The sequence below is a fragment of the Octodon degus genome, unplaced genomic scaffold, assembly GCF_000260255.1.
Source record: "Octodon degus isolate 3935 unplaced genomic scaffold, OctDeg1.0 scaffold00286, whole genome shotgun sequence".
NCBI lineage: Eukaryota > Metazoa > Chordata > Mammalia > Rodentia > Octodontidae > Octodon > Octodon degus.
The window spans coordinates 685,969-696,425 of NW_004524862.1; the positions used below are offsets into that span (position 1 = coordinate 685,969).

The 10,457-nt window shown below is 49.5% G+C and overlaps 1 protein-coding gene across 1 annotated transcript in view; it reads left to right on the forward strand.

Annotated features, from left to right (window-relative positions):
* Positions 1-10,457, forward strand: part of Lrp1 (LDL receptor related protein 1) — an 84,007-nt gene that overhangs the window by 10,846 nt on the left and 62,704 nt on the right. Inside the window, exons 3-6 of the mRNA XM_004646990.2 lie at positions 971-1,108; positions 3,265-3,384; positions 5,010-5,138; positions 5,257-5,520. Coding sequence (XP_004647047.1) covers positions 971-1,108; positions 3,265-3,384; positions 5,010-5,138; positions 5,257-5,520 — 651 coding nt within the window. The remainder of the gene's footprint in view (positions 1-970; positions 1,109-3,264; positions 3,385-5,009; positions 5,139-5,256; positions 5,521-10,457) is intronic.

The following is a 10,457-nucleotide window of genomic DNA, read 5'->3' on the forward strand; positions in this document are numbered from 1 at the left end:
TTTTGCTCCTTGAATGCCTTCAGGGCACTTTTGCATGGCTGGAGTGTTGTGGGGATCAAACTACAGCAAACTGAGGCTGCCAGCATTGTGGAAGCAGCCACTTAAAGAACTGAGCTAGGGCTGGGCCCCCACTAGGGCTGGGCCCCCTAATGTGTTTTTATAGTTAGATTTGCATTATAATTTTATAGTTAGGGAACTGGGTATGGTAGCACCTGGCTGTAATCCCTGTACTCTGGAGGTTGAGACAGGAGAATCGTTGCAAATTTGAGACCAGCCTGGGCCACAAAGTGAGCTCAAGATTGGCCTAAACTGCATAGGGAGACCCTGTTTCAAAAAAAAACAAAAAAAAAAAAAAAAAAAAAACCAAAAAAACACACACACACACAGATAAACTTATAGTTAGTTAGAGCCAGTCACATTTCATATGCTTGATAGCCACGTGTGTGGCCGTGCAGTGTATTAGTCAGTGCAGTTCTAGAAGATTTGGTTCCAGGCTCTGCACTGGGGAGCTATGGAAAGCAAATGCTGTTGTCATTTAAGTTTCTCTCTGCCGTGGACACTGCTAAACAAGACCTGACCTCTGACCATCTGCCTCCTATGTGCAGAGTGCTGAGGCCTTGGTGTTCACAGGAATCCGGTATTTGGGAATGGACCTTTGCTGAAGGTCTAGTTTTCCCCTCCAGATGTGTGCCTGCTGTTGGGAATGGTGCGTGAAAGCTCTAGGGCAGTGGTGGTAAACCCATGGCACACATGCTGCAGCCAGCTGTTTGTTACCATTGAAAGCTCTAAAAGGTTCGGCATCACTGCTCTAGGGAAGGAGGGATCTAATGAACATCTAAGACTTTTAAAAAATGTTGGTTCTGAAACCACAGTCTCAGTTTATCCCAACCCTACCACCCCACTCAGTGAAAGCTGCCTGGACAACCACCATAGCCAACTTTGTCATGCCAACTCTTCCACCTCCCTCCAGGTCCACAGAGTAAGGCCCAGCGATGCCAGCCAAGTGAGCACAATTGCCTGGGCACTGAACTTTGTGTTCCCATGTCCCGCCTCTGCAACGGGATCCAGGACTGTGTGGATGGCTCAGATGAGGGGTCCCACTGCCGAGGTAAGGAATGTCCTATACTCTCCTATTCCTGGTAGATGCATGAACTCTTCACCTGGCATCTGTTGGAATGGGAGGTATGCCACCCAAAGACTGTTCTTCCTTGTACCATCAGTAGGGATGAGGCTTTGTTCTTTTTTTTTTTTTCCTGGTGAAACCTGGGATTGAACTCAGGCCCTTGCGCTTACCAGGCAAGTGCTTATTCTACTGAGCCAGCTCCCTGGCCCTTGTCTTTGTCCTATTACCCTGCCCAAACTTGCCATCAGATGGCAGATAACACTGGTGAATCCTTGGGTCTGGAGCTTGATCAAACCAGTGCCCCAGCCTGCGCACTTCCCTCTGGCTGAGTGTGCTTTTTCCAGATCTCAGTTTCACATCTGTAAAAGAGAGATCAGTATTGTTGTGCTTTCTTCTTTGAGTAATGGGGTCCTTTCTTCAAAAGAACATAAGTCTTGATGCCATTATTGAAGCTGGGGTTAGTACGATCTAGTCTGGTTTACCTGCTGTCCTTACCAGTGCTGTAGAAGAATTTCCAGCTTCCAGACTGCAGGTCTTGGAGGGCCCTGAAATCTGCTTTGTACCCTCCTTCCCTGATAGCCTGTACTTTCAGAGATGGTTGGTGGGAAAGCCTTCCAATCTGAGGGAGCACTGCGGAGTAAGTCAGACGTTTTACCTGTAGCTCAGGTCACCAGCTCTGTGGTCTCCCTATGGGCCATGGAGAGGCTAGGTCACTGTGCAAGCAACTGAAGGCAAATCAGAGAATTGAGAAGAGACAGAGACTCAGACCTGTCTGCCTGGGAATAGTGGCCTCTCTCTACCATCCTGAGGTCTAGGCCTGGAGTAGGCACCCTTGGAGAGGCCCTGAGAGAGGCCCTGGGGGAGGGGCAATCACAGGACAAGAGGTGGGGCCATTTTGTCTTGGGCCATACACATATCAGAAAACATCTGCCTGTGGGAGGAGACACATCTGGATCCTTTCACTCAGGCAGGTAGTGTGGAGTAAGGGAATTTTCGTAAGATTTTTCTCCTTTCCTTTGGTTGATTTTGTTCTGAAGCTCCTGGAATAGGAACTAGAAGCGGGCTTGGAGGCTGACTCCAGTAACCACCAATACAATCAGTACTCTTCCTTTCAGACTATGTGTATCCAAGTTTACTTGAATCTGAGTACCTTTTCAGTTTTGAGAACAAGGAACCTGGAAAACCTAGGGTTTGAACTTCCTTCTCTATCTACTTCTACTGAAGTTAGTTCTCCTTACCCTAGCCCCCCCTGTATCCACAAGGGAAACTCTTTTCTAGAACGAACCATATTTCCCTTCTTAGGGGAGGGCTGAGAGGCAACACATTTGGGCTGTTGGGTGGAAGTTGGGAGGAGAAAGAGTAACTGGGGCCTGGCCCCCATCTCAGCTCTTCCTGGCAGGCTTAGTGCCTTAAACGCCTTAACATCTCAGCCGCTCTCTCTCCTGGGGGGAGCGGGGGTGTGAGGCAGCTGGACAAAGGGGTCTTTGTGGCCCAGCTGCCTGGCCATTAATTGGGTCGCTGGTCTGGGGGGGCAGGCAACTGCTCTCCCACCTCTCCCTCCTCCTGTCTCACTCCCTTCTGTCTCCCCTGTGGAAGTGGGTCAGTGGCAGAAGAAGGATTGGAAAAGGATCCTGAGGGAACCAGATTTGCTCCTTCTCTCCATCCTCCTGCTGGACCTTGAGCTTTGTCTCTGAGCTTCCAAAGAGCACAAGGCACAGGTTGAAGGAGTGTTTCTGGGCCAGAAATTGAGGCGGACTAGAATCCATACCTGTTCTTCACCATCACCTGAAGCTGACCTTGGGGAATAAATGGCTGTGAAAGGGATAAGATTCATTGTATCTTTTTCCTGTTGACCCCAACAAAGTACCAGAACCCTATGGGGACACTGATGGTCCTGAGCAGCCAGAGCAGGGAGTGATGGTTCAAGCTAAAATTGGCTCTATGACGTTGGGCCCTCTCTAGGCTTATTTCTGCATTTGCAAAATACAGTACAGGCTTCGTATGGCCCTCTCCTCTCGGACAATGTTGACTTTGCCTTTGAAGTCAAATTTGAAGAGTGATGAGAGATGAGGGAAGGCTGCTGTCTAAGCATGGCTGTTGGGTCTGGAGATCTGAGTGTGTGTCTCTTCTGCCCCACGCAGAGCTCCGGGGTAACTGCTCTCGGCTGGGCTGCCAGCACCACTGTGTCCCCACACTCAGCGGGCCCACCTGTTACTGCAACAGCAGCTTTCAGCTGCAGGCAGATGGCAAGACCTGCAAAGGTACGTTAGCGCATGCGCTTGTGTGCTTGTGTGCATGCTGCTGGGAGCTGGCATGGTGGAGGAAACGAGAAGGAAGGTGCCGAGGCGAGTATCAGCGCACGCCTAGGAGCCCTAGCCATTTGCTTCCACCAGACTTTTAAAAATTCATCTTATTATAGGTTGTAGATAAATTTTCTTGTAAAAAATTAAAGCACTGTAGATACATCTGGGTTTCCTTTGACAGCTTCTTTTCAGTGCTGGGCCCTTTCCCACCCCTCTGGAGGTCAATTCTGTTATCAGTGTGCTACCTCTCCTTGCCATGTGTGTGTGCATTTGTGTATGTGGACTCAGGGAAAATGTAATTGATAAAAAAAAAATGTAATTGATGGTGTTGTTTGTATATGTGTGCCCTTTTTTGCATAAAAAGTACCATATTGTAGGTATCATTTACAATGTGTTTTGCTCCTCAGTATGTTCCAGAGATGTTTTTCCCTGTTAATATGTAGTGATCTACCTCATTCTTTTAAAAACCACTGTAATGTGTAATTACTACCACAGTTTACTTGGCCATCTCTCTATTGATGACTAAGATGTTCCCCATTTTTCTGTGTCATAGCAATGCAAACTTTTCTGTTTTAAATTTGCCTCTCTTGAGTCTGCATAAACACCAGCTTCTCTTGGAAGCTATCCTGGCCACTCCTAAATCATACCCTTACTACCTGCATTCTCCATTCCCTTCCTCTGATTTGTTTTTCAGTGCTGGGGAGGGAACCTAGGGCCTTGGGAGCAGTGGGCGAACACTCCACTTTCTGAGCTATCTCTCCAGACCCTCTTAATCTTTTTTTTAAATAGCATCAGTTACTTCTCACCACACTAGCACCTCTAACATACACTTTACCTTTTGTTTTCTTCATTGTTATAGTAACAATATTTCATTTATTACCTAAATGTGAGTTTCTTGAGAATAGCAATGTGGGTCTATTTTAAAATGTACTGGCATATATTTCATACCTGTTACATAGGTACCCAAGAAATCTTTTCTACGGGTGTTTGTGTTGACACATACCCAGAATCCCAGCTACGTGGGAGAAGGATCAAAAGTTTGAGGCCTGGCTGGTGAGATGGCTCAGTGGTATAAAGCGCCTACTTAGAACAAACTTAGCAAAGCACATGGACCACGGTTCAATCCCCCAGCACCACATGCCAGCCAGCCCCACCCCCTGGTAGGCTGAGCTGGCCACACACACAAACACACAAATAAATAAAAAATTAAAAAAAAAAAAAGTTTGAGGCCAGCGTGGGCAACATATCAAGACCCTATCTCTGTAGGGGACTGGGAATGTAGTTCAGTGGCTGAGGCGCGTTTAGCATGTATGAGGCCCTGAGCTCAATCTCAAAAAATTAATTAATTAATTAATTTTTCTGAATGAATGGATGACACATGCACATGTGGGGTGATTCTCTAGTGTAAGTTCCAAGACTGGGCCTGCTGGGCCTTAAGGTTAGCACATTTGTACTATAATAGATTCTGCCAGACTGTCCTTCAAAGTAGGCATAAAGATGGACATATGGGGGTGTCTAAGGGCACCCACATTCCTGTCCTCACTACACTGGAAATGACCACACCCTTGTCCTTTCCCCGGCAGACTTCGACGAGTGCTCAGTGTATGGCACCTGCAGCCAGCTGTGCTCCAACACAGACGGGTCCTTCACATGCAGCTGTGTGGAAGGATACCTGCTGCAGCCTGACAACCGCTCCTGCAAGGCAAAGAATGGTGGGTGGGCTGCGTGTGACCTCCATGCCAGACACCCTCAATGCAATTCCTTGATAGGGAGTGGCCTGAGAAATCCACAGGCCCCAGCTGCACTAACCCTTCTCTGCCCCATCCTTAGAGCCAGTAGACCGGCCCCCTGTGCTGCTGATTGCCAACTCCCAGAACATCCTGGCTACATATCTGAGTGGAGCCCAGGTGTCTACCATCACACCTACCAGCACACGGCAGACCACAGCTATGGACTTCAGCTATGCCAACGAGACTGTATGCTGGGTCCACGTTGGAGACAGTGCTGCCCAGACACAACTGAAGTGTGCCCGCATGCCAGGCCTCAAGGGCTTTGTGGATGAGCACACTATCAACATCTCCCTCAGCTTACACCGTGAGTCACCCCCCCCCCGCTCCCAGCTCAGAGGGGAGGGCAAGGGAGATGGGCAAGAGGGACCCTAGCTGGAACAGGGATAGGGGCTTAGATTGGATGGTCCCTGTCTGGGGCAGGAGCCCAATTAAGGTGTCCCTGACCAAGGCTGAGGCAGGGCACTGGACCCTATGCTGCCTATTTAGGGCAAGATCAAAGCTACAGTTTTACTTCCTCTTTGAGCTGTCTTTAGCTGGTTCTTGCATTTCTAGCTCTGGGCTGAGAGAGGTCTCAGAGGACAAATGACGGTTGAAAGGGCAACGAATGGTCAATGTCTAGAGACTAGAAACTGTCCCTTTTCGAGAGTGCTGATTAGACCACAGAGGGGCTGACCCATGCCGCAGGAGCCAAGACTAGAAAAAAGGAGCTGGAACAGAGGGAAGCCCTGCTAAGTTATGGCTGAGGGCAAAGGAGCCAGGGCCTTCATTTCCCTTGCAGACATAACCAGAAAGGACTTCTAGCTGCACGGTAGAGAAAGGGTGTCACAGGATGGGCGCGTGCATAGCTGAGTGTAGATACACTGCCTGGCACAGTCCCGCTCTTCTCAGATGCCATTACACAAACAAACATAAAGCCCTAGGGTCAACATCTGACCTAATCACATTTCCATGAAATGTTTCACAGGACTGAGAGAACCTGGCCTGTGACTGACTTGCTCTACCTCCCAGGGTAACTTTATGACCTCAAGTAAACCAGAATTCCTTGTCTCTTCCTTGATTTCCTAATCTGCATAGTGGGTCTGAATTTGTCTGTCCAAATCAGATTAATTGAAGTGAAAGCTTGTAGGCTAGTAGCTAGTAGGTAGAATGGTACAGAAAGGATCATTCACCTAAGATTTAGCATTGTGAACCTTCAGCTTTTTTTTTTTTTTTTTTTTTTTTTTTTTTTTTTTTTTTTTGTAGAACTGGTGATTGAACTCAGACCCTTGCGCTTGCCAAGCAAGCACTTATTCTACTGAGCCATCTCCCCGGACCTCTTCAGCTTTTCTAGAAAGATTTTTTTTTTTAATTCAGTGCTAAGGATCAAATCCAGGGCATCTTGCATGCTAAATATGTGCTTTTGGGGGCTGGGGAGATGGCGCAGTAGAATAAGTGCTTCCCTGGCAAGCAGAAGGGCCTGAGTTCAATCCCCGGTTCTGCCAAAATAAATAAATAAATAAATAATATAAAAAATAAAAAATAAATATGTGCTCTACTACTGAGCTATATCCCCAAACCCTCTAGAAGATCTTTGAGTTCCTTTATTCAGTTCTGTGATGATCTCTACAGAAAAAGATCCCAGGAGGCAGCAAGGACTTCTTTCTGGGAGAGAGAAAGGGGCTTCTGGAGATGATGGAGAGAGAGGGGTGCTCACTCTGTGACTTCATGATTGGGTTCACCATCAGCCCTCAGCTCCTTGGCAGTATCCCTGTTGGTGTCCTTGGGCTGTTAGTGTCCAAGGCTCACTTGCCATCAGATATGGGTCTTCCTTGGGGAGCGGAGTAGAGGGCTACCACACTCTTGAGGGTTGGCAGCTCGAGGAACCCCATAGCAAATCGTGTGGGACGGGGTGGGGGGGAGCTCGCATGAGACAGCCACCCTCCCCACTCCAGTTCCTTGTCCCCTGCCTTCCCCATCAATCCCAGCTGGGCAACTGTGTCCAGCAGTGTCCTCTACAGCCCTCATGGGTAGGAGACTCTAGAGTGCTCTAACAAGAACCTTCTCAACTTCTGCTGTGGTCTGGTTGATCTCCTGACTTCCTCTCCGAAAGAAGAAATAACCTTAGGCAGACCCCCAGGTAGAGCTTTGTCTATCAGTCTGCTAGATTTACCCGGCCACCTTGGGGCAGGAGTCTGAAAGAGACCAGGGTTCTGGAGAGAAATGGGGTGAACAAGTGGGTTTCTCTTGCCCAAGCTTCCTTCCTTTACTCCTAGCCCTGCCCCCATCCCACACCTCTGACGCCAGTATGTCTGGCTGTCACCCTGAGGATGGTTGTTTTGCTCTCATCCCACAAAGTAATTATGGGCCCTGAGTTGAGGACGTTGAAGTGTCTCTCCTTAGCACCCTCTCCCTCCCTAACTCATCCCCCTCCCCAGGAAGAGGCCTACCCTCTAGAGGGGGGTGGCTGGGCCCACATTCACCTGTTGAGTAGACTCCAGGCCTATAATTAGCTCCCCTAGAGAATAAAGTAAAAGCTTACTGCTTTCTCGGCCTTCTCTGCCCTCTGGGGTAGCCCTGTCGGCCATCATTTCATCCTTCCCCCATCCTCAGGTCTGATTGCTGTGGATCAGGTGAGTCAACTCTTCTCTCCCCCCTGGGATTACTGCCAGCGCCCATCCTCCCTGCTGCCGCCACTGGCCCCAGGGGATGGGGCCTCTCAGGCTCCAAGTCCATTCCTGGATATCTTGATTGGAGCGGGAAGAGAAAGGAAGACCCTTAGAGGAGCTCTGAGACCAATCTCTTAGTTTTCAGGCTTTCCTTTCCCAAAGTAGCTATGTCCTAACTTTAAGTGACACATGGACAAGGTGATTATTATTATTATAATTATGTTTTTATTTGCTACTATTTTTAGGAAACCCCTATAACTGGTATATCAAGCTTGTGATTTTATAGATTATTTAGGATTCACCAAAATAAAAAAAATAAGGGCCAGCCAGATAGATCAGTGGAGTAAAGCACTTGCTTCAGCAGCGCACAGCATCTGGGTTCAATGATCTCTGGCATGTCAGGCCGGCCTCGCCCCTGGAGCACTCTGAGACAGTGATTGAGACGGCGTGGTGGCACACGCCTGTAATCCCAGCGCTTGGAAGGCTGAAAACAGGAGAATCACTACAAGTCTCATCTACGTAGTGAGACCCTTTACACCCTGTAGATCCTGTCCTAAATTCATTAAAAAGAAGAAAAATGAGTTGATTTAAAGAAATGCAAAGTAAATAATAATGTGAGCTATACCTGCACAGTAGGCATTTGAAAGTAATGAACAAGACGGAAGTTCTGGAGACCAGGCCCTGCTGGGTCGTAGGGCTGAGCGTTCCAGAGCCAGGACCCAGCCTGCCCACCCTGACCTCCTCCTCCCACTGCCCTCTCAGGGGACCTCTGACCATCCTGCCTCCTGCATGGCTGCTCCTGGGCTGGGCTGGTGCTCACATCTACTTCCCTCACCTCCACCCCACCTGCCCCAGGTCTGCTTTCCTGAGCTGAACCCCTCTGGCCTGTCCTCCCTCCCACTCTAAGGATGTTTCCACTGTAGGAAGAATGAAGCTGACTGCAGGAATGGGCCCCTGGGAAGGTGAGGGTGTGGTGAGGGAAGGCTCTGAGCTTGCAGCTTGAGGCCAAGGAGCAAATAGAGTTTGCTGAAGTCACTAGGAAATGTTGGGCTGTGTGTGAGAGGATGATCTAGGGGGGTCTCTGGGTTCTGGGTTTCCTCTCTCTGTTCCATGCTACATGGGGAAGAATGAGGTAGATGGGGAGACTCAGAAAATGGGGAGGCTCAGAAAAGGTCTCCCCAGCTGCAGGGAGCAGGGTTGCGAAATGAGTCCCCAAGTCCAGCTGGCCAACTTCACTTCTCCCTCCCTCCCTTCCTCCCTGCAGTTCTTCTCTCTCTCTCTCTCTCTCTCTCTCTCTCTCTCTCTCTCTCTCTCTCTCTCCCCCTCTCTTTTCTCCTCTCTCTGGTGTGTGTGTGCTTTTAAAATCACAACAGGAAATGGGGTAGTGATTTGTCCAGGAGGGAGGCCAAAGGGGGCAGACAGCAGTCCTGCACAGTCTGTGACAAACTGGAAAGGGATACGGCTCCCTACTGCAGCGGGCACCCTAGGCCCTCTCAGCAGCCCCCTACACAACACTTGTGGACTTTCCATGTGAGACTCCCCCCTTCTTTGGCCTTTTGGACCCATAGGATGTCAGAATTCTGGGAGAAGCAGGGGTGTCCAGCTACCCCACTTTTTGGCCCTTAGTCCCCTGCATCCTGGCACTTTGGCCTCCTATTCACATTCCCAGTTTCCTAATCATCCAAAGCCCTTTTGCTCCTACTTTCCCAGCCAGGGCCAGCCCTGTGTCTCCCGGCCCGGATCCAGCCCTGTCCTCTCCTCCCCCGCTGTCTCCTTGAAGTTGCCTCTCCACCCAGCCTGCCCCAGCACCCTCCTCCTCGTTTTCAAGCCAAAGGAAGTAACTTAAGCAAGACAGACATGCTTTAGAGCCCAGCAAGGGTTTTTCAAAAAGACCCTAAGACAGGAAAAGCAGAACCCAGGCATCTCCTCCCTGGGATCCAGGACAAAATGTTTCTTGGGGACCTAAACCAGGCAAGGGAAGGGAACAGGGAAGCCACAGGTTGAGAATGTAAGCAGGGGCAGGAACAGTGCCCAGAGGGAAGAGGTAACACAGTGTAGCTAAGCTCCAGACTGGCCAGTGCAGCAAGGAAGAGCTGACATCAGGGTCCAGCAACAAGCAGGAGCAGTAGGCCATGTCATTTAGCAAAGCTTGTGCCAGCCCTGTCCACAGTTTCCTGCTCCACCTTTGAAGTCCCTAGACTTGATAGTCCCCTTAGGTGAGATCCTCAAGTGACAACATTCTCTTCCACTGTCCTGAGGCATTGAAGGACAGAGAAAGGATCCCGGTGGCAGAAGAGAAGGAAAAAGATGATGTCCTGGTTGTTGGATGACAGAGCAACAAGTAGCTGTTAAACAAGTCAATACATGTATGTCAGGTGCCTGGGACAGGGATGAAAGGCCATGCCCTGCTCCTCCAGTGTCTGCAGTTAGATGAACTGGCTGTGATGAAAGGGGCTCCTGAGGCCAGTGAGCAGGTAACAGGGAGAGCTTCTGCCAGTAAGAAAACTCCTTCCAGGGCCGGGGAGATGGCTCGGTGGAATAAGCGCTTCCCTGGCAAGGGCAAAGGCCTGAGTTCAACCCCTGGTTCCGCAAAAAA